The 24,232-nt window shown below is 40.1% G+C and overlaps 1 protein-coding gene across 4 annotated transcripts; it reads left to right on the top strand.

The window, feature by feature from the left end:
* Positions 1-1,148: 1,148 nt before the first annotated feature.
* Positions 1,149-23,809, top strand: SLC19A1 (solute carrier family 19 member 1). 4 transcript variants are annotated; one of them, XM_087920785.1, is made up of 7 exons: positions 1,149-1,294; positions 12,937-13,259; positions 14,240-14,479; positions 19,063-19,819; positions 21,292-21,484; positions 22,163-22,304; positions 23,299-23,809. In XM_087920785.1, exons 4-7 carry the CDS (start codon positions 19,102-19,104, stop codon positions 23,500-23,502), a joined length of 1,257 nt encoding a protein of 418 aa, XP_087776911.1. In that variant the 5' UTR covers positions 1,149-1,294; positions 12,937-13,259; positions 14,240-14,479; positions 19,063-19,101; the 3' UTR covers positions 23,503-23,809. The 4 variants fall into 4 exon arrangements, with proteins under 4 accessions (XP_087776911.1, XP_087776910.1, XP_026577139.1 ...); XM_087920784.1 differs by lacking the exon at positions 14,240-14,479 and having other exon boundaries at positions 13,059-13,259; XM_026721354.2 differs by lacking the exon at positions 14,240-14,479.
* The last annotated feature ends 423 nt before the right edge of the window (positions 23,810-24,232 follow it).

The raw sequence follows: 24,232 nt of genomic DNA, 5'->3' as shown, positions 1-24,232 counted from the left end.
CTACTCAAGGCAGGCAGCCTCTCTGATGATAAAGAGCTGGGAAATGGAATTCTCTTCAGCCCACCATTAGAAGTGCGCTCAGATAGTTAGACCCTAGAATAGATTAAAGAGAGAATTGGATGGATTGTGGCTTTAATTGTAAATAGAATATCATGTCATTTGTCCTTCTGCCCCTGCCCCTTTCCATTTGTGTGCTTTATCATTGCTGCTACGTATTGTCTTAAAAAGGAGAAAAAGAAACGGAAACGTTTCGAAAGTAAACGAATGCTTAATCTTAACAGAAGCCGCTTTGCATTTTAAAAGTCACTTAACTTTTAGGAAGAAGTGCACAATCGTGCCTACAGTCCCTGTCCGATTGTCCCCATTTATTCGTACTTATTTCCTGTATTCTTACTCATGTTTATCCTTATTCCTACTATCTTGCAAGCGATTGACAAATCAAATCAATCAATAAATAAGATGGACCACCACTATAACAATGCAAAGTGTTCTTTGTTTTTAGAGCACATTGTATAAACAAAGCCAAAGCGGGTCTGCCAGTGATTTGCGGCTTCCAGTGTTGTACAGATATAATATCACACGTGGTTATTACCAAGTAAATGGTTTTGGATTGCAACCGGAGGGCAAGAACAGACTAATAATATTCGCGAGCGCTATGATCACTTTATTCCAAACAGGACGCGTCGTTTTCTTGGGTTAAAGATCAAGGCATTAGACCAAGGGTTTTCAAACTTGACAAATTTTAAGACTTGTGGACTTCAACTCCCAGAATTCCTGACCTAACATGACTGGAGGAGAAATTCTGGGAGTTGAAGTCCACAAGTCTTTAAAGCTGTCAAGTTTGAAGACCCCTGCATTAGACGAACATTGGCTGGCAAAATAAACACTGATTTCGCTGCACCCTTCACATGAACAGTAGTCCCCTCCCACGCAAGTTCTCTACGGGCTTCTTTTTCGAAGTAGAATCCTTCATAAGATCATCGAAGCACAGCTGATTTAAAGTACCGTAAAGGGAGTGGAATATGTTGGCGTATACATAAGCTCATATTTCTATTGCTCCTTTTCCGCCCTGCTTGCATTGTGGGAATAGTAGTTTAATCGCCTGCTTGCCCCACAGTAAAGAACTACACTTCCCGTCTTCCACGTGCGAGAACTGCGGTTTAATCTGGACCATCGGTCTGTACACCAAGAACCTGCAGCGAGGGAATCTCTCGCGCATAGTAAGCGCGGGAAACGTTCCCCGTTCAGAAAGCAGAGGGACGCTGAAACGGAGCCAATGGATTAAGAGAGCGAGGTAAGGCAGAGGCAGGCCCGTCGGGGAAGCTGGCGGAGAATATCCACGGGGCTCCAGGAAGCCGCAGGACAGCGAAATGTCTTATGTTATTTATCTTCCTAAGAAGGTTATTTATCTTCTTAAGAAGGGAAGGAGGGAGGCTGCGTGGGAATGGTGATCACCTGCTGTGTACCGGGTACAGAATAACGAGGTGCACTTTCACTAAGTGGTGCACAACACGTGCATTGGACTATAGTGCACAACATGTGCATATGGATTTAGTTCAGGGCTCTTCAAACTTGACAGCTTTAAGACTTGTGGACTTCAACTCCAGAATTTCTCCTCCAGTCATGTTAGCTTAGGAATTCTGGGAATTGAAGTCCACAAGTCTTAAACTTGCCAAGTTTGAAGACCCTTGATTTGGTTTGTCACATTTGCACTCCCCGCTAATTATTCATTACTTCTGTGATAAAGAAGATAAAGAGAACAGAAGCATCTATCTGGTCCTAAGTGCACACCGGTAATCTTATTGGGAAGCGAAGATTAGAAAAGGGCAAGTGATTGTATTCAAAGTTTTATCTTATTTGGGAGGTGGGAGCTTATGAATTAAAAACATTTTTGTTTAATTATCCATTGATGTCTCTTACATTTTTAAAGGTGGATAAAAATAGTATATTAAAGGCAACTAAATTGGAATGATAAAAATAATTAGGCATCTTTCAACAGTTATTCAATACAGCAAATTCAGCTAAGGCCCCACTTCATCAAATGTAGCTAACGTTATATTTTAAGGACACTTAATAACAAAATAATACATGCATTTAAGAGCCATTCATGGTTGAAAAACCTAGTTGAATTAGGAGGCTTTAGCCTTTCTAGAGTCTAGAAAACCTGAAAATGTCCATACTTGTAACAGTGTGAAACATGTTTTCACAAAGTAGATTACATTTCATAAGATTTATTCCTTCTTAAGTTTAAAATTGTGTTTTCAGATTATTGGATTGTAGTTGCAGTATATGTCAACATGTCTGATAAAGTTATAATACATATTTAGTCATTGGGTTGTCACGTGATCTATTTTTGCTGCAACAGGCTATTTTGTCTACCGATCTGTGTGCTCTGTTGGAAAAAGACCAGAATGAGTGTTCACTGTGCAGTCTTTTCTACAGAATGAGGAAGACTAATACTGATGTGTTTTGTGATTTTGGACAATAATACACAGTAGCATATATGGCCCAGTCAGGAGACAGATAAGACCCGCTGGTGTAGATTTATTGGCACATGATAATGCTAGCATGCATATGGACAGTAGGAAGACCTCCAGATGTTAATATATTTCAAATCTCTCAGTATCTCATCATTGATCCTGCTAAATCAGGAAAATGGGAGTTACAGTTCAATAACTTCTAGAGTCACATGTGTTTACCTTTGTGCTAGAAAATTGTTGGACTGAGACAAAGGTGGAGAGTCCTGTCTTAAATAGGTTGAGGCAAGGTTTGTGGTTAAGAAGGCAAGGCCAAGTTAAAATATTAATACCCGTCTTTAATGGTGTGTGATTTTTTTTCTTTTATTGCCATAAATACCTTAGATTTGAATTCTGACTGAGCAAAATTCATATCTTTGTTGCAAGAGGCATAGGGTGCAAGCAATCACTCATAATTGCTACTTACTAGGATTAATTGGGGTTAATCCACTTCTAATCACTAGTTGACTGTTGCCTTTGTGTTTATTACTTTCCAGAAGGTGCCCCATAAACCTTATCTAGCTGTCTGGTTCCTGGCTGGGTTTCTGTACATGTTCACTGGGCAGAGATTATTTAACTGTTTATTTCAGATATTTAAACTAAAAATCCTGTAGGACGAATGACACAATTCTGAATCTGGCAAAAAAGTTAACAGGGAATGGGGAGCTGATTTCCAGGATAGAGTTTATGAACTATGGTTATAGAAGAAAGGAAACTAAAAAAATGGAATTACATGGGATTGTAATTATAGAGAAAAAAACAATTTGAAAGTGAAAAATAACTTACCAACACTTAAGATATGAACTTCCAGATGAAATATGGCGAACTAAATTGACAAAACAAAGATCTTGTATGTTATGGGAAAACAAATTTTATTATTTAAGCAATTTTAGGGACATCTGAAAGGGTGGGGACTCAGAAAAGTCAAAATGACAGCTGTGACTGCTACCTTAATGCCTTGTCATATTTTCTGTGTACAGGTACTCCTCAACTTACAACCACAACTGAATCCAAAATTTCAGTTGCTAAGCAAGGAACGGAGCCATGTTATTAAGGAGCCGTGCCCCATTTTATGACCTTTCTGCCATGATTGTTAAGCGAATCACTACAGCTAAGTGAATCATGCGGTTGTTAAGCAAATCTGGCTTCCCTCATTAACTTTGTTTATCAAAAGTTTCCTAGGAAGGTTGCAAATGACAATCCCAGAACCCTGGGATGCTGCAACTATTGTGAATGCATCCTGGTTGCCCAGTACCTGAAGTTTGATCACATGACTATGGGGTGCAGCAATGGTTATACTTGTGAGACCTGGTCATGTCACTTTTTTCACTGCTGTTTTAACTGAACGGACATTAAACGAATAGTTGTAAGTTGAAATCTCGAAGACTACCTGTATCATATCTGTGATACACATAAAGGAGTGCCATCATTATTTTTTTACTTACACTTTATTTTTTATTTTTTATTTTTTATTTTTTTACACATACACTTCAGCAAAATGCTGGCCCAGGCACAGGAAGCAGCTCTAATTGTTTAACACATTATAATGGAAAAGAAAATCCAAATAATCAAAACAGGTAGCCAGAGAAACAGTAATAAAACCAGGGGTGGGGTTCAAATTTTTAACAACCAGTTCTGTGGGTGTGGCTTAGATGATGGGCATGGCTTGGTCATGTGACTGGATGTGCCTTGGTCATGTTATTGGCTGGGCGTGGCCAACTCAATATCAATCACATTGAGGCACGCATCTCCTCGCCTGGCCTCTCATGAGGATCCTGCAACAGTTGTAAGTGTGAAAAAAGGTCATAAATCACTTTTTTCAGTGCCATTGTGACTTTGAATGGTCACTCCACACAAGCAAAGTACCAGCAAAGGAGGGGGGAAAAAACTCCAGAGAAGTTCCAGAGACAGGAAGTCCAGTCCTGCCGAGAATGTAATAAGTGTTAACGGAGAGGCAGTTTCTGTAAGCAACACCAGAATGTTTCCTTCCTGCCTTCCTTACAGGATTAGGCCAGTAATTTCTTCTAACAACCGGTCCTCCAAACTGCTTAGAATGTTAACAACCGGTTCTAGCGAATAGATGCGAACTGGTAGAATCCTACCCCTGAATAAAACCCTAAAAACACTTCAGGGAAAAACCAAATCAAACTCAATTGCAATCATAACATCCATTGCATTACATGAAAATAGCTTATACCCAGTGGTGAGTTTCCAAATTTTTTCCTACTGGTTTGGAGACGTGCTTCGTGCCTTTGCGTGCAGGGCTCAAAGACCTCCCTCTGTATCAACACTGGTGAGCTGTGAATGAAATCAGTAACAAACTGGCATTCAAAACAGTGAATTTGTGTGCTCTGGAAAAACAAATTTCATACATCAAGTGCATCAAGCTAGGGTAACTAAGCTATAGTGACTGCCAGCATAGAAGGGCCATTGAATTGCCCTGCTTGATTGTTTGCAAAATGTAACTTGTGTGGATTACAAATTGAGGTAGGATAAACATTTTGTTTAAATCTATTTTTAAGGACCTATTTTCTGAGTGCTCTGCATTAATGGAAGTGAGTAACTCAGTTACTCCGAGAGTTAAAAGTTCAGCCGAGAGTTAAAAGTTCAGCTGGAAGTTAATGGTTCAGTTATCAATTTAGGATATAGTTCTTATCCTTTTGAGAAAGTGTTTCCTGATATATGCATGTTGGTTCTGAGTCTCCATGTGCCTTCATGTGTATTTGGCTGGAGAAAGACCAAGTGCCTTCATTTCAAATACATAAAACACTCATTATTTTAATTTTACAGCAATATGGAATTTTTCATTTAACTTAGAACAACATAATTGGACAACATTCAAATTTATCCATACTACAGAATACATTCATAAGAATCAATGAAGCTTGTTAGTCATGAAAAACTCAGACCTGTTGATTCCAGTAGGGCACTATCAAGTACCTCATTATTTTTATTTAAAGCCTGTTTTAATGGCTATTGAAGGAGACCAGTTCTTTGTCCTCTAAAGAAAAGTGACCTAAAAAGATTAACAATATATTTTGGAGCATATTTGCTCTGCTTTTATAAGTGCATTGAGTTTGTTTAACCCATGGAGGTTGGCATAGGATTTCAGACTAGGATGAAAATCCTGCACTTGTTTACCTTGGCATCAAGCCTCATTTATCTCAGTTAATGGTGAGTATGTAATGTAAACACTCCTTCAGGTCAAAGTCAGCCTCTGGAGATTTCATATAAGTGATGTCTGTCTCTAGCATTCTTGGAAACAGTATAGAAGTTGGTTTACCAGTGATTCCTGCTGAAATGTTTTGAAAACTTCCCAAATCCTGCTATTTCCTAGTGCAAGGGTCTTCAAACTTAGCAAGTTTAAGACTTGTGGACTTCAACTCCAAGAATTCCTAAGCTAACATGACTGGGGGAGGAATTCTGGGAGTTGAAGTCCACAAGTCTTAAAGCTGCCAAATTTGAAGACCCCTGTCCTAGTGGTTCCTCTTCCATGTATTAAGCAAGCCTAACTTTGGTTAGCTCTGCGAGCCAAAATCTAGTTGGGTGTTTATTACAAAACTTTACTAATAAGACAGCATAAAGTTTGTATGTGTTGGTATCTTCTTTCACATATAACTCAATGTCTACGGAGATTCTTAGTCATCCAGGTTGTGGTTGCCTCAAAGATGCTTTTTCAAAAGGCAACTGGACTTCATTTTCTCCTTAAGGAAGATGTTTCGCTCCTCATCCAAGAAGGTTTTTTGGTTCAGTAGAATGAGGGGGGGAGGATTTATATCCCTTTGCAGTCATCTGGTTGCTAGTACTTTCTCTGAGAGCTGTTGAGGCCACTGAAGAAACAAAAGGTCTTCAAGGAAAAGATAAAGTCCAATTGCCATTTGAAACAGCACCTTTTACATATAATTTTACTATTCTGTACACCTTTTGCAAGCTATGTGTTTTTCTGGAGTATGCGATACAGTTGTAGTACAGTTTAAATTATATAAAAACCTACATGTGATATACTTAATATGGAGTACAGGTATAGGTAGTCCTCATTTTACAAACCATAACGGAGCCTGGAATTTCCATGGTAAGTCATGACGGTTGTAAGATAAGACATCACATGATTGATCAGATTTTATGACGTTTTTCATGGTAGTCATAAAGTGAAAGCCATGACTGTCAAGCTCATGCAGTGGTTGTCAAGCAAATAGCACAATCATTAAGTGAGACAATGCGTTCTTACGGGTGTTTTGTTTTTTTCTGGCAAAAAAATAACATTGTAAATCACATCATGTGAACACAGAATGCTGCACCTGGCGATAAAGGTGAGCCGGTTGCCAAGCACCAAAACTATGGTCATGTGACATGGCAAGTGTTGCCATCAGAATGGTGGGACTATTGTCACTTTTTTGGGGGGGGGGGAGTTGTAATTTCAAACAATCACTAATCAACCAGTCAATAACTATTGTGAGTTACATTTGAGACTAGGATTTCCATCCATAAGTGATGCTGCTGTAAAGCTCCATGTCACATGAGCACATCACTTAGTGATGGCAATCCCAGCATTCTCTGTACCATCATGAATCAAATCCTGTCAGTCGTTAGCCAGAAACCATTCCTGAGGTTTCACCGCTCTGAGGCTACTTGGCATGACACCGCTCTAGGGCTGCGAGAAGCCACAGCCCAGCATGAGGCCGTGGTCGCCTTGGGCAGTTACAGCCCCAACCCAGCCCCAGGCACCCTGCTCTTCATGACTTCTGCCCCTTTGTGCTCCACTGCCCCAGTAGACTATTGCCATCTTCTTGTTCCCACTGTCTCTGCCTGCCCTGATGCCTTGCAAGGCCTTCTTCCTCAGAAATGTCTTCAGAAGCATGCTATCTAATCCATGGTCCACTTACAGAACAGAAGATACAAATGGCTTAAGTGCAAGGAGGAAATTAAGAGGCAAAAAAAAAAAAAATGGATAGCAAATACTTAATTAGCATCATATTGCTGACCATAAATACAACATACTTGAATCAGAGTAAAGGTTTGTTTTCGAGGCAAAGGTGATTACAGGCATATCTCACAGATAGTTCGTCTCACACAGGTTTGTGATTCCGGTGCATATAAAAGTTATGTTTGCGCTATGTTTCAGTCTGCTAAATGTGCAATAGCATTATGTCTAAAAAACAGTGTGCACGCATGATTTAAAAAACTCTGTTGCAAAAAAAAGTTAATTCAACTTGTAAAAAAAAAATCAAATATCTGTGAAGCACAATCAAGCGAAGGACAATAAAGTGAAATATATGTATTGACTTGGAGAATGACTTCATTTCTATCTTATGCAATTAAGCAGATTTGAACTTTGCTCTGAGATGATCACTTGTAAAGTTTGCATGTTCTGTTTTGAGGCCTTTTAGGAAATAAACTGACAAAGCAATAATTGACTTGTTAAATCGAGTCTGCCACTTTTCTTTTTAGACAGTTCTTTGGCTAAATGCAGTTAATATGTAGCAGTAGTGAGAAAATCTAACTTCTCTGGATTTCAGAATTTTAGGAGGTGGTATCCGATAGTTTCTTTTTATAAAGGGAGTTCTTCTGGCTTTTTAAATTTGACTTTCTAGGATTGGAGGAGGGGGTTGCTAATATACTTGAAGAGTGGGGTAATTTTGGGGGATATGTAAAGCTTTGTTGATTCTTTAGATCTTGAGCACATTATAACGATCTTACCAGAGATATATAATGAACTTATCTATTCATTTTCCATGACTTTTGGAGAGAGACTGGAAAAGACTGGTTGAGTGGCTCCTGGAATGACTGAAACCTTTGTGAAACCATAAACGCTCTCCTTCTAGCGAGGTCAAAAGCGGTCTTTTAGGAAATGGAAAGGGGCAACAAATGAGGCTTTAAAGACTGGTAGTAGAGAGAACTAAAACTAGTATATTAGTAATTGCTTCCTAGAAGTCTCCATGTGTTTTGTACTTCATGTTTTTTTCCTTAAGAGATAAGTTAAGATGTCTCTGAAGGAGATGGTAATAACTGAGACTAGCTTTTCTGCAAATGGGTAAAAGCTAAACAAAAGGCAAAATAGAGTAACTATTGTATGAATTAATGTAATTCAATCTAGAGGAGGTTGAAGGTGGGATCCAATTAGAATATGGATCTTTTAAGAGTTATATTTGAACAACAGCTTGTTAGTAAATCTGTGTGACATTCATCTGCCCTGCCTTTTTTAACCATGTGTGTAGAGTAGTTCTCTGTCTGATGGTTGGACCATAACAGCAGCAAACTGGTAGCATCAATTCTGCAATGAAGGGATCATTTTTCATTTACTGTACAACTTTCATATATAACTTAGTGTTGTAGGATGGTTCAAGCCAGCGGTTGCCAACCTTTTGGACCTCAGGGTCCCCCAAACTCATAATTTTAAATTCTGCAGACCAGAGACCCTGGGAAAATCCTCAAAAAAGTCTGCAGGAAAATTCCCTTCCCCGTTTTCCTACCGATCAATCATTCTTTATTTGGGATCGCAAGATACCATCTCCAGCTCCGTTCTTAGGGGGAGAGAGAGAGAGACTTTTGGCTTCATGCAAGGAAAGCAGCAGAAGCAGCAGAAGTCTTTCTTTCTCCGCCCAAAACTCTGCCAGAAATGAGTCTTTGTGAGACTTGTCACGCTGGTGCAGCCTCTTGGAATAGGAGGCCTTGCAGAGTCCCAAAGACTCATTTCTGGCAGAGTTTGTGGGAGAGAAAGAAAGACTTTTGCTGCTCTCCTTGTGTGCAGCCAAAAGCAGAAGAAGAAAGAAGGGGCAAGAAGCAGCCCGGTGGCCAGGCAAGGCAAGTGGGGCATGTGGGGCAAGTTCCCCCCCTCCACCTTTCCCCCACTCTCCTTACTACCTCATGTTGTTCACAATGCAAGCGACACAAGGCCTGTGTTCCCGTGGGCCATGTGGGTGGCGCAGCCTGGATTAATTGCTTTGGGGGTGACATTTCTCTGTGGACCACCAAAATTTTCTCATGGACCACCAGTGGTCCCCTGCCCACTGTTTAGTGACCACTGGACTAGAAGAACTCCACGGTCCCTTCCAACTCTGTTATTCTGTTATCTGTACCCATGACGCCGCAGTTCTTGGTCTCTGCCTACATCCTCACCAGTGGTAGGATTCAAAAAATTTTACTACTGGTTCTGTGGGCATGACTTGGTTTGCATGGCAGGGGAAGGATACTGTAAAATCTCCAGTCAGAGGTGTTATTTGCCGGTTCTCTGAACTACTCGAAATTTCTGCTACCGGTTCTCCAGAACTGGTCAGAACCTGCTGAATACCATCTCTGATCCTCACAGAACTCAGTGGGACTTACCTCTGAGTAATCCTCTATGGGGAGGGGAGAGAAAGAGAGAGAGAGAAGCAGCAGAAGCAGCAAAAGTCTTTCTTTCTCTGCCCCAAATTCCACCAGAAATGAGTCTTTGCTGATGCAGCCTCTTGGAGCAGGATGTCTTGCAGGGTCCCAAAGACTCATTTCTGGTGGAGTTTGGGGGAGAGAAAGAAAGATTTTTGCTGCTTTCCTTGTGTGCAGCCAAAAGCAGAAGAAGAAAGAAGTGGAAAGAAGCAGCTTGGTGGCCAAGCGAGGTGCGTGGGGCAAGTTCCCCCTCTCCGCCCTTTTCCCCCTCCCTTTACTACCTCGTGTTGTTCACAATGCAAGCGATGCAAGCCTTGTGTTCTCACGGACCATGTGGGTGGTGCAGCCTTGTATTCCCATGCAGCCTGGAATAATTGCTTTGGGGGCGTTTTGGGGTTGACATTTCTCTGCAGACCACCAAAATTTTCTCGCAGACCACCAGTGGTCCCCGGTCCACTGGTTGGAGACCACTGGTTTAAACACTGTACAAAGTTTGGTGACTTGTTTTTCCTTGTTGGAGGAACCCCAAACCCATTCCATAACACTAAAACAGATTGCAAAAATAGGCAGAGAATAAGAGAGTGTGTACATTAGTCATCTCACTTCTGCCAGCCAGTACATGTTATTACATTTCAAATTGTGTCATTATATTGTCAAAAACAGGGAAGGTAAATTAACACATATTGTAGTCCCATATCCATTAATTATTGGTAAGCCTTCTTGAGCAGAACAGGGCTTAATTTCTGAATCGGCATGGATAAGATGGACAGCTACTCTTGACAATCTATTCAGTGAAAGTGTATGTAGAACTCTGAGCTGCAGATAAATCTTGTTTTCTATTTTTCAGTCTTTTTTTAAATTATAGATGCAAATACATTCTGCTTGTGACAGCAGGGATTTTTCTTCTTTTTATTCATATAGCTTAAGACTAAAATCTGTAAAACTGAATATTTCTGAGTAACTGAAACATAATAATTGCAAGCTTTGGGGGTTCCTGTGATGATAATTAAAAACTTCCCTGAGTGTGTGATTTTGACTATTCAGGCCATTCTTGTACCAGGTTTCAAGCTATTTTCCTACTAGTCACTTGTAATCTCATCAAACTATCAACCAGCCCTTGTTGAAATAATAGAAAGCATGCCCTTGCTGTTATTTTGGGCAATGATAAATGGATGACTCTAGGACAGTATTTCTTAAAATGTGATCCAAGTAACCTTGAGGATCCCCCAAGACCATTTCAGGGGTCTTTGAAATCAAAATTATTTGTAAGATATTAAAGATATTTACAAACTTTTAAATTAACATCACTCTCCTCTATTTTAATTTATTAAAAATAAGGCTTTTCATAAAAAGTATTTTATTTATGTTAATATAGAACGGGCTTAATATTATTTTTACATGATTCAATAAATATTCTATGACTGTGTCAATTGTTAATATGATAAATAGTGACCAATATAAGCCACACAAGCAAAAGCTCTTTTAGAATCCTCTATAATTTTTTTTAAATGGGCAGGGATCCTAAGAGCAAAATATTTTTAAAAAAATACTCTTTTAGATGATGCTATAAATTGTACTGGGAAGGTGCCTTATCTGAAGTGAAATATAGACCATTCAACACATTGCAGTTGCCAGTGCAACTCTTAAGAAAATAGGAAGCTGTCTTTTATTGAGTTAAATCATTGGTCCATATCACTTAGTAATGTTTATCCAATCCTTTCTTGTCTTTAACAGAAACTGGAATTTCTCCTTGACCATTAAGCAACTATTGTCTTGGGAGGCTTGTTGTCCTGGATGCTAGTGAGAGCTTCTTTGTAGCCATGTGATATGATTGAAAGTTCCAGTTAACCTTAAAAGACACTTTTATACTCAGGGCATTACAACACCCTAACTAGAATAAGATTCAACTGAGATAAAACTGGATGAATGAACAAAATGAGAAGTTCTTGCTAATTACCAATGTTCACAGCTGACTTTCCTTGAGTTTCAAGATTAGGCAGAATATAGGTGAGAAACTACCAGGATATCCCAACAATGTAAGCTAGACTGGAAAATTGAAACAAACACACAAAAAAGCCGACAGAAAAATATTTCTGCATTGGTAAGAAAAGTGTAGATATGAACATGAAATCGCAAGATGCCAAAGTTGACTTGAAGGAGTATTTGTACTTTCTAAATTGGTAATTAGTATAATACTTGGGATGCGGTGGCTCAGTGGCTAAGATGCTGAGCTTGTCGATCAGAAAGGTCGGCAGTTTGTGGTTCGAATCCCTAGCACCGCATAACTGAGGGAGCTCCCGTTGCTTGTCTCAGTTTCTGCCAACCTAGCAGTTCGAAAGCATGTAAAAATGCAAGTAGAAAAATAGGGACCACTTTGGTGGGAAGGTAACAGCATTCTGGGCACCGTAGGTGTTTAGTCATGCTGGCCACATGACCATGGAGATGTCTTTGGACAGCGCTGGCTCTTCGGCTTTGTAACGGAGATGAGCACCGCCCTCTAGAGCTGGAAACGACTAGCACATATGTGCAAAGGGAACCTTTACAATACTATGGTCAGAATTTAGTATAACAGAATGCTATTCTGTATTGTATTGTTGAATTTATGTGTAATTCGACTCATTCCTCCACTGCGAGGAACCCTCCTAGTCTGTCCTACAGACGTGAAGTGAAAGTGTGTTTCACTGACAAAACTTAAATGTAGCAGATGAAGAAATGATATTAACATTATTTATAAAGACATCAATCCAGCTGAATAAACTTTGCTTCACTACAGTGTTCCATGTTTCTTTATTTGGATTCCCCAATTTCCCTAAAAAAAAAACCTTTTAAAAAAATTTCTGATCTGGCTGACCTGAAACATTCCACTGTATTGGTGACTAGTATCAAGTAAATATTTGCTGGACCATACAAGACATTTGTGGAAACTGAGCACAATTTTGTTCAGGAAATATTGCAAAGCCAACACATTCCTGGCAAGATGAAGGTGGGGATTAGTTTGTGATGTTCTCACCAGGAAATTTTCTGGGGTACCACCTTCTCTCCTTTTTTTTTTTAACAGAAATTCCAGCAAGGCATACCTCTGCATGTTGGAGTTTGTACACAGCGGTGAAAAGAGAAACTGAACAAACAGTAAATCCAGCATTGTGACTTTCACTGAAAAGAATGTGTTCCTTTTCAAAGTGATCAAGAAGCTACCAGGGAGTTATGTCTGAAGAGGCTGAAAAAATGGAAAAACAGCCTCCTGAACCTCCACCAGACCCACGCTGGAAGTTCCTTGTTGGCTACCTCTGTTTCTATGGCTTCATGGGCCAGATTAGACCTGGAGAGAGTTTCATCACGCCTTACCTGTTGGGATCGGAGAAGAATTTCACAAAGAAAGAGGTGAGGTCATTTGACATATTAGCCACACAAGGGACAAATTAGTTGCAGTGGTCTGAAAAATGCACTGAAGTGTGGAGTGTTGAGTGGTCTTACAGAAGACCTTCTGAGCAGCAATAGGTTTTGACAAAATGGTAGGAATGGCTCTGTTAAAGTGGAGGGAGGAAAGAGTATGTTGCAACAGTGCATGGAAAGAATGATACTCTCTCATTTTTCCTCCTTTTTATTTGGCTCTTGGATCATGGGCTCATGGAGCATAGAGGGATGATTGGGTTAGGAACAAACAGACCTACATAGACCTTCTAAAGGCCAGAATAAGGGCTGAGATGGGAAGAGAATTCCACAGAGCTAGCTTGCTTCTGAGTTAAATTAGAAAATGTATGGGTAAGCTTGCATTCTGCTCCAACATATTAATGCAGTAATGGTAGTTATTAAAACTTACTTTGGAATAATAAAGCAGTGGGATGACCTGCCTTTTCCCCCAGTTAAAATAAAACTGAAAGGAATCTCAGCCTGACCTGCTGTCTGTTGCCCTCATAAATCTGATGTGGAGACTTACATTTTAACTTCTGATTTAGCAAATAGTTTGACAATGCAAGCTAGCAAAGTAAATGCCTAATCCGATTGCTTGAGTCAACTTCTATGACTGTTCTTTCCTTTCCATTCTGGATCCTTCCAGATTAATTGGGCTACAGTTCTCATCATTCTTACCCAAGATGAGTTATGTTTGGAGTTGTGCAGTGCATCTGGAGGACACACTTTGGGAAGGCTGTGCTTCATGATATGATCTTGGTTGTGGTGAAGGTATATGGCACATATTAGTACCCTTAAAAATACCAAAAATAAACCATTTTCCTTCTCTTTTGGGGTTATTTTGTTCTTTTCCTTTACCATTTTCTTGCTTGTTTCTCTTTTTTGTAGAAGGGACTCCATGATTATTCTGTAGCAGCTCTGCCTCATTTAATACTTTCTGCCAATTACAGGTGATCTACAATTACAGGTGATCTCCTAAATTTAGTGAAGCCAATTAACAGCTTCTCCAGCTTGCTTGGAGCTCCTTCATCCCATTCCAAACTGTGATGTTGACTCTGTTGATGAGCTGAGGGTAGGATAAATTTTGAGTATCACATTGTCACCTTTATCAAATGAATGATTATTCCCAGCTGATTCCATGGATTGAGTAAAATCAAGCTGACCAAAGACTGCATTTAACATTTACCAAGGTTGGTGAAATGAGGACCCACATTGTTGGGGGCAATGTGTTGACACTGTAAATCACTTAGAGAGGGCTGTAAAGCACTGTAAAGTCTTAAATATGAAACCTCTGTTTTTTGTAGTGCTGTATATCATAAAAGAGCCGAGGTGGTGTAGTGGTTAGAGTGCAGTACTGCAGGCTACTTCTGCTGACTGCCGGCTGTCTGCAATTTGGCAGTTCAAATCTCACCAGGCTCAAGGTTGGCTCAGCCTTCCATCCTTCTGAGTTCAGTAAAATGAGGACTCAAATTGTTGGGGGCAATATGCTGACTCTGTAAACTGCTTAGAGAGGGCTGTAAAAGCACTATAAAGCGATACATAAGTCTACGTGCTATTGCTATTCTAATGAGATACTGATTTTTGATGATGAGATACTGATTTTGATACAGTAACATACTGTACTGTTCCACTTATTTTTAAGTAGAAAGGTGGATATAACTATTTTTATAGAAATATAAATATATCTATGGTAAAAATGATTGAGGTCCCAGGGATTTTTTTTTAAAAAAAAAACATTCTAAATACAGATTAATATTTATTTCTAGGCTATTTGCTTAAGAATCCATTGACCAATCTCTCAACTAGCTAATAAACTACTGGTTTGTTTATTTACAAGAAAAAGAAAAAAATAAAACACTTGTATGCATTTCTCTATTTAGTAATTTTAAAGAACTGAAAGCTTAGAATGAGGAATTAGCTGCCTTCCCCAAAGGTGGACTTTTGCAATAGCTGTGCAGAGGTGGCTGTGACCTGCTGCTCTGGTTTCATTAAGTTTCTATTTGAACACTTGATCTTCTTTTAGTAATGAGCAAGATCTATTTTCTCTCTGATCCCTTGCTAGGTCTCTCTGGGACATTGGCAGCTCTTGTCATTTGGGCAAAAAACAATCACACACACACAGGCAATCTGTTCCCAAACACTTTGTTCTGCCTGACTGCTGTGCCTTTTGGATGAGGGAACGCTCAGCACCCTAGGTTATCAATTAGTACATGGCAGCTTCTTCACATGCTGAGAGCAGATTTAGATGTGTGTTTTGGGGTGGGGTGGGGGGGAAGGAATCACTCCTGATTTATGGAAACCTTTCTTTTTTGTAGTGCTGTGTATCACAAAAGAGCCGAGGTGGCACAGTGGTTAGAGTGCAGTACTGCGGGCTACTTCTGCTAACTGCTGGCTGCCTGCAATTTGGCAGTTCGAATCTCACCAGGCTCAAGGTTGACTCAGCCATCCATCCTTCGGAGATCGGGAAAATGAGGACCCAGATAGTTGGGACCAATATGCTGACTCTGTAAATCGCTTAGAGAGGGCTGTAAAAGTACTGTGAGGCGTATGTAAGTTTTAAGTGCTATTGCTATTAATGGGTGGAGAGTTGTGGGGTAGAATTTTCACTTTAATCTAGGCAGCTCTCCATTAAAAACAAAGACATATAAAATCACATTAAAACCCAACCAACTAAAACATTAAAAACAGCCAATATAAAAACCCAAAGAATAACTGTTCCCTGACACACAGTATTGCAAGTACTAACTAAATTAATAAACTACAACTTACAACAGTTATTCAGTGACTGTTCAAAGTTAAAATAGCAGTGAGAAATGTGACTTATGACCGTTTTTCACAGTTACAACCTTTGCAGTATCCGCATGATCACATGACTAATATTCAGATGCTTGGCAACTGGTTCATACTTATGATGGTTGCAGGGTCCTAGGGTCATGGGACCCCCAAAGTCAATGGGGAAGACAGATTCACTTAACAACCAGGGTGCTAACTTATAGCAATAATTCAATTAACAATGGTGGCAAGAAAAGTCATAAAATGGGGCAAAACTCACTTAACAACAGAAATGTTGGGCTCAATTGTGGTCATAAGTCAAGGGCTACCTGTAGTTAACAAAATTATTCTGTAAGAGAAATGGGCTGGTCTGATATTAAAAAGGCATCAGGATGAATGTCTCAATAGGTATACCATAGGAGAAAGCATTTGCAGATGGAATTATCAGAGAAAATTCACAGCTGAATAAGATGCTAAAAGTTGGAAACAGGAATCTCATGAAGGGTAATATTTTGTGGGGTGCAGGACTTCATTATTTCTGAGGAATCTAGGTACCACAGTAGCAGAACTATAGCTATTATACTGTATATACTAGCTATTATATATACTAGAACTATAGTTATAAGAACTAATTAGGAATGCAGAAAAAACAATTACTACCAACCTGCCTTCAACTGAGGACCTGTATACTGCACGAGTCAAAAAGAGGGCTGTGAAAATATTTACAGACCCCTCACTTCCTGAACATAAACTGTTTCAACTCCTTCCCTCAAAACGACGCTATAGAGCACTGCACACCAGAACAACTAAATACAAGGACAGTTTTTCCCCAAATGTCATAACTCTGCTTAACAAACAATTCCCTCAACACTGCCTTAATAATCTTAATAAATAATAATAAAAAGCAATAAATAAATAAATAAACACTGTCCAACTATTTACAAAGTCTGCATTACTATTAGTATTAATCTTCTCATCACTCATCACCCATCCCCTCCCACTTGTGACCATATGACTGTAACTTTGTTTCTTGTATCCTTACGATTTATATCGACTGTTTCCTAGTGTGATTTGATTACTTATTGTACTCTATGACTATTATTAAGTGTTGTACCTGATGATTCTTGACTCTTGACAAATGTATCTTTTCTTTTATGTACACAGAGAGCATTTGCACCAAGACAAATTCCTTGTGTGTCCAATCACATTTGGCCAATAAAGAATTCTATTCTTCTTCTATTCTATTAATGGAGCTGATGTATTATCTGTGTTTTGTCTAACTTTGTGGGAGGCAGTTGGGGAGGGTGCACTTCTCACTAAATTTAAGCCTAAATTCTAGGGTTTATGCTACAGTATTTGCATGTTCCTTACCTCAGCAAATCATGTCACTGATCTTCAGCAGCTGTGGTTCAAAGGGGCTCCAGTCCTGCAAATCAATCAATCCATATGTCAACTGATCCCTGGAGCTCAGGTTGTCCATCCCTGATCTAGAAGTATAGATATAGAGATGGCATCGTATATTCCGCATGAATTCCATTTGTAAACTGTGTTCCCAGCTACTTTTGATAAAATATCCCAAACTCCTTGACCAGAATAAATTGCTCAAGTTGACAGACATCCTTTGAAGATAGAAGAGAGAGAAATGATGCCAAGCTGTAGTGAACAGATGCCAAGTTGTAGTGAACTCATGTTAACAGGGCTGATAATACTTTGAGTTACAGAAAAGGAATTATTCATCCTTCCTGAAGTATATTCTTGCGTTCCATCCTTCCCCCTGGGGTAGGCCAGAAAGTTGAGCTTCAGCTCCCCAAATTTTAAGGAAGCAAGATATCTCTCCTTTGGGAGATATCAGGCTGGGGAATACTACGGACTTCTATTTTTCTAAAAATGACAGGATGGTCAGATCTCCTGAATCAAAACCTTTGGCATTCTTGTCATTGAAATTTCATATTCTCTGTGTTTCCATTCTCCTGTCTGTGGGAAATTTAGGGGAGAAGGTTGGTCAGCACTAAATGTAACTCAGTCTGGCCAAAGTTCAGAGTCTCATGCTGATCTGTTGCCATGGCTAAAACACGTCAAATTCCAGTCTAAAGCAACTGTAAGAAACTTAATCAACCTCCTTGGCAAGCAATACATGTGGATTTCAACCAGAGCGGAGATCTCAGAGTGACTGTTGGAAAAACTAGGGGATGTGTATGTATGTGTATATGTGTGTGTATGTGTGTGTAAGACACTAAAATATTGTGAAAAATTCCAGTCTGAAATATCAAAGAAATATTACCAGCCAGCTGGTTTGGTGTAAAGCAGGTTTCAGTTTTCCTATACGTTGTATTTCCATAAATTGGGGGAGGGGGTGTTCTTCCAAATAACTATAACATGTGAATGGAGATTTTTTCCTCTCTCCCTTTCAGCCACCATGGTCCTTTCTTGATGAAGGCGCTTTGTCTTCTTTTGTAAGCTACATGCTGTTATTTTATTTCCCATTCTGGACAACTCCATTTCATCCCTAGGAATTTTGATAAAAAATAGTTTGTCTGATGAACCAGGACATAATCTAGCTAGGTAACGTTTGATAGTTTTAGTTTGTATTAGTTGTGAGTCTGTTTTTCTTTCCTTTCAGTCCTGCCCAATCAGTGATCAATGTATTTCCATTCACCCAGAATTCCATCAAGTATATTGCTGGAGGTTTCTTTCTCTTATGGATACTCCAGGCCCAACCCTGGTGTCCCTGAATCAGCTGGTTCTTCATGTATAGTTTTGTTTCCAGTTTCCTAAACATAGGATGGCTAGTATCTAAAATAAGTCTTGGTGCCTGTTGCTGAAAAAAGAATGTGAAGAAGAAGCACCCAAATTATTAGTAAAAAGAGGACCTAGAATCCTAGATGATTAGAATACAGGTGAGGTGAGGTGAAAATACATGTGGCTTCTTCTCGAGTTCTTTATCCCTTTGGTTTACTCGCTAGCGTAAATCAGTTGCACTTCGTTTCATTTTCTCTTGCAGGTGACCAATGAAATTACCCCTGTCCTATCATATTCCTACATGGCAGTATTGGTGCCCATCTTTCTACTCACAGACTATCTGCGGTATAAGCCCATATTGGTGCTGCAGAGCTTAAGTCACATTGCTATCTGGCTGCTGCTGATCTTTGGTACCAGCATCATTGCCATGCAGTTCATGGAATTCTTCTATGGCATCACGATGGCCACGCGGATAGCTTACTCCTCCTACATCTTCAACCTGGTCTCTCCATCGTGCTATCAGCGCATGGCCAGTTATTCCCGGTCTTCAGTGCTGATGGGTGTCTTCACCAGTTCCATGGTGGGACAACTCTGTGTCACAGTTGGAGGCACCACCTTCATGACAGTGAATTATATCTCATTGGGCTTCATGTGCTTTGGGTTGGTCTTGACCCTCTTCCTGAAGCGTCCGAAACGCAGCCTCTTCTTCAACAGGAGCAAGAGCTTGTGTAATGGTACCTCGCCCTCAGAACTGGACAAAATGAACCCTGAGGCAGGAGAGCCCATGTGGTATAAGGCTTCTTCCTGGAAAAATCTGCTGTTATTCCGGCTGATAAAGGAGTTGGGGACTATTGTAAGAATGCCGCAGCTAAGACTTTGGTCCCTTTGGTGGATATTCAATTCTGCTGGCTATTATCTGATGCTTTATTATGTGCATATTTTATGGAATGAAATATATCCTGCCACGGACAACAGAAAGGTCTACAATGGTGGAGTGGAAGCTGTTTCTACCCTGCTTGGTATATATGAATATTTCTTTTCCTCTGAAGTTGTGTTTTTTGTATTTATCTTATTGGTCTGCTATGCCCCCAACAAGGACTAATCAGGAGCTCCAGTAATAATGAAGTAGATCAGGGGTATCAAACTCAAGGCCTGGAGGCCGGATTCGGATTAGATTTGGCCTGCGGGCTGGCCTGAAAACAATGAAGGACCAGCCCACAGGGCCTCTGTCAGCAAAAACGGAGCACAAGAGGGCTGTGCATGCCCCCCACAAGCTCCGTTTTCACTGGCAGAGGGCCGCAGGAGGCTGTCGCAGATGAAAACAGAACACAGGGGGATCACGCTCGCCCCTCCAGAGTTCTGTTTTTGATGGCAGAGGGTTAGCAAAACAAACTACTAGTAAAAGTGCATTTGATCACAAGGCAAGGAGGTGTTGAGAAATTCCTCCACTGGAGACAATGGATCCCCAGCCACCACAGGTGCCCCTGACATGAGTGATGTTGAGCTGACCATGCCCGGCTCCCCAGCCATGCCTCCCCCCCAGCCCCTTCAAGGTCAAATACAACCCTGAGGCATCCCTCAATGAAATCAAGTTTGACACACCTGAAGTAGACTATCCATCTCCACTGCCCTAAGCAGCTTCATGCAAAGGCAGTTTCTGTTATTCATACTAAGGTCATCATGGATACTCTATAATTATTGGATTCCCATTCTTATAGAACTAAGAAATCTACAGCTGTTGTTGTAAAAGTCATTTGGGAATGATGATATGACCTGTGTTAGTCACCTTACATAGAAAGTTGTAAGGAAACATAGCCAAGGTGCTAGGCCCCCAGTGAGCGTGCTTTTGGTTGGTCAAATCTTATTAGCCAAGTTTGCCAAGTTTGTAAAATGAATGGCAGAACTCACAGGCTCAGTTCATGTCATCTAAGTCAAAAAGATAGGGAAGCATCACTTCCAGCAAGAAGAAAACACCATTGGAAGAAGTGATGAACACCTTATAAGAAGAACTCAGATATTTCCCTGAGAAGATATTTCTTTTTATATTATTTCACTCTGCTGCAATTATAATATCTTCTTAAATTTGCAACTTTATTCCTACACCCCCCCCACCCCAAATTAATTTACACCATCCTAAAATCCATGTGAGTCTGGGTGCATTCACTTTGATTCATCATATCTCTGGCCTTGGACAAAATCTACTACCTATATGCTATTCAAAATGAGGCAGCCTCCTAGAATAGCCTATATGTAGTCAATATATGTGTCAGACATAATGAAGGGGTGCAGAACAATTAGATTGCTAAGAGTCTCGCATTCCAGTAAACCAGAAAGTTGCCAAATTCTGTTTTGAAGATATTTTTCTCCCCATGGGATACTTGAGGGGGCATATATGTACTTCATCCCTTGGTAGAATACTGCATAAAAAACTAGAGCCCTGTTTAACTGTAAAGGACTTGTCTCCTCTTGACAATAATTTGTGTTTTCCTAGGTGCCATCACTGCTTTTTCTGCTGGCTTTGTGAAGATCCGATGGGCCTTCTGGTCAAAACTGGTGATTGGGGTTGTGACCGGAGCCCAGGCAAGCCTACTGTTGTTGATGAACACAACTACCAATATTTGGCTGTGCTATGCGGCCTATGTCCTCTTCAGGGGCTCCTACCAGTTTCTTGTGCCTATAGCCATGTGAGTGATGGTGGTGAGAACTGACAGCTAAACTTGCATTAGGTATACTGGTAAAATGGATATAAAGAGCTTCCGTCAACCCAGGAAACCAGTTCAGCACTGGTGTGAGAGCTATCGTTTACGTGTCTGTAAAGTTACATGCTTGCACACATAACATGTGCAGAGTGTGCGGAGCGGGATCCAAACACAGTGCAATATTCCAGGATAATGCAGGACTTTTGTAAGGATATTAAAACTGGAAAATATTGGATCAGGTGTTCTTACTATCCTACTAGTCCAATGGGTTCATGCACCTAATCTGAAAATAGTTTGCTAATGGTGATGACAAATAAGTTTGCCTTCTAAAGATCTTATTTTTCAGGGTTTTTTTTCTAAGAGCCTCTCCCCCTCAAATTTATAGCAGTAGTGTTGCTGTAGCATACTCTTCCCTAGTTTGCTGTCCTCAGATGGGTTGGCTGTAATCCTGCAGAGTTTGTTGGCGTATATAGTATAAATATCATTTTGAGATTTTAAATAAAACTGATGGTAGCAATTGTGGGTGACTGACCCTCATTGGCAAGGAGGTTTCAGCCAATCAGCAGAATCCAGCCAAAAGCTCAGCCATGAAGTGTCTCTTCTTTCTGCTCAGGATATTTTGTAGTGGTGGAAAGCTAATTTGTTTTCTTTCTCTGACTGAAGCTTCCAGATTGCATCTTCGCTGTCCAAAGAACTCTGCGCTCTGGTGTTTGGTGTCAATACTTTCCTTGCCACAGTTCTCAAAACCATCATCACTATCATCATAACTGATAAGAATGGTCTGGCTCTCTCAGTCCATTCCCAGGTAAGGAAAAGAGCAAGTTACCCTACAGTTATGTTAGCTGCTCTTTGTTCAGTGGAAACTGCCTATCAGGAAGGCTTTGCCTTGCCTGTTGTGGTTGCCCCGACCAACAAGCTTGCATGGAGATAGATAATTCTTCACAGTGGGACTCTTTTCCATTTAGGTTGGTTGGGCTACTTAAAGCTAAACTAATTCTGAGCTAAGAAGAAGAGCCGATGTACTTATTTTGTTCACTTCCAATTCTCCACGTCATTCCCATTGAGGTGGCAAGATTCCTCTGCCTGTCTCTCTTTCTTCTCCCAAGTGTTCAGCAGTCAGGTTAGGTCTGACTGCTGATGGTTAGGTAGGACCAGTGTTTGTGTTCAGGCACTGTAGGTTATGGCTCAAAAATAACAAGGCTTATCGCAGGCGGGGAAATAGAATTTTCAAGAGCTCTCTGGATGACCACTGTGGACAGTAAGATGCTATACTGAATGGCTCTATTGAGCTGATCCAATTTCAAGGCCCTTTTACAGGTAGTCCTTGACTTAGAATAGTTTGTTGAGTGACTGTTCAATGCCATGAAGGCACTGAAAAAAGTGACTTACGACCATTCCTCATGCTTAAGACTGTTGCAGCATCACCATGATCAAAATTCAAATGCTTGGCAACTGGTTCATATTTAGGACAGTTGTCCTAAATCATGTGAATAGTTTTCTGACAAGCAAAGTCAATGGGGAAACCAGATTCACTTAACCAGCGTGTCAATAATAACTGCAATGATTCGCTAAAAAGGTGTAAAATGGGGCAAAACTCCCTTAACAAATGTCTCACTTAACAGACATTTTGGACTCCATTGTCATGAGTCAAGGAATACCTGTACTATTATTCATTTAAAGGTCCATTTCTAAAGTTTTTTCAATTCTTAGGTGGATTGATGCTTTCATTTTTTTTAGTGCATTGAGGTTAATGAAGCCCTGTATTTCTCAAAATACTTGTGCATTTTCTTCTCTTCCAGTTCTACGTTTACTTTGCTTACTTCACTGTTCTGACCACACTGTATCTTTTGTCATTTGTACATCATGTGTACATGATGGCAAGGCACAATGCTTGCAAAACACCCCAAGAAGAGACCACACCAGCCAATGAACTCTGCAGCCCAGTTGAAGAGGAGAACTCGGACAAGGAGGGAAGCCCAGAACTGGCTAGTTCCAAAGCCTGAGAAACGCTACCATCTGTGTACGTACATGGAGATGGATTTTCCTGCAAGATCTCCATTGACATGAGACCAGTGCACCTCTCATAACAATCAGCACTTATCAAAGTCAATGCAACCCTATCTTCACAATATTGGATCTCTGCAGAAGCTCAGAGAAAAGCTTGCTTGGTTTCAAATGCAACTTTGGTGTAGTTGACTTTTCTGGCAGCTACAGTTCTCCCCATTTCTTGAGCCAAGTTATGCTGAAATAATATTTACCAATATTGCAACTGGGCACTTAATTTTATGATCATATGAATTTGCTTTTAAACATGTATGTTCTTAGTTCTGTCGTGTAAATTTGCCAATCACCAAGAGCAAGTGAGACTAAGGCACTTTTTAATGTTGATACTGGTTAATATACTGTGATAATGACTCATAATAATGCAAGGCACATTTTTGTTTTCCCTTTATAGGAAAACAGAGATACTTCTTGCATTTTTTTGCATTCTGGTGATTGTAAGCTGCCACACTCAGAAAACACATGTCAAAGAATGAAATTACCAGGCTTAAAAAAAATGCCCTTACATTCAGGAAAGTACCGACATGGGACCAAAGTGAACCAGGCAATCCAATCTTCTTCATTAGAAAGCAAGAGCTTGCATTTTGATTAATGAATTATGCTCCAGGCCAGATTTAAGGTTTCAGTGCTCCTCTTTCACAAAACTCAAGCATTTCTTTTCAAGCCATTTTT

The sequence above is a fragment of the Pseudonaja textilis genome, chromosome 1, assembly GCF_049901715.1.
Source record: "Pseudonaja textilis isolate UNSWEBS1 chromosome 1, rPseTex1.2, whole genome shotgun sequence".
Taxonomy (NCBI): domain Eukaryota; kingdom Metazoa; phylum Chordata; class Lepidosauria; order Squamata; family Elapidae; genus Pseudonaja; species Pseudonaja textilis.
The sequence above is the reverse complement of the archived record's forward strand: the minus strand, read 5'-3'. Positions and strand labels throughout refer to the sequence as shown.

Bases quoted from the DNA above. Each gene is read 5' to 3' on its own strand.
- SLC19A1 (XM_087920784.1), top strand. From the start codon at position 13,083: ATGTCTGAAGAGGCTGAAAAAATGGAAAAACAGCCTCCTGAACCTCCA. The intron at 19,820-21,291 runs GTATATATGAAT...GTGTTTTCCTAG, and splicing joins AGCTGTTTCTACCCTGCTTG to GTGCCATCACTGCTTTTTCT. The intron at 22,305-23,298 runs GTAAGGAAAAGA...CTTCTCTTCCAG, and splicing joins CTCTCTCAGTCCATTCCCAG to TTCTACGTTTACTTTGCTTA.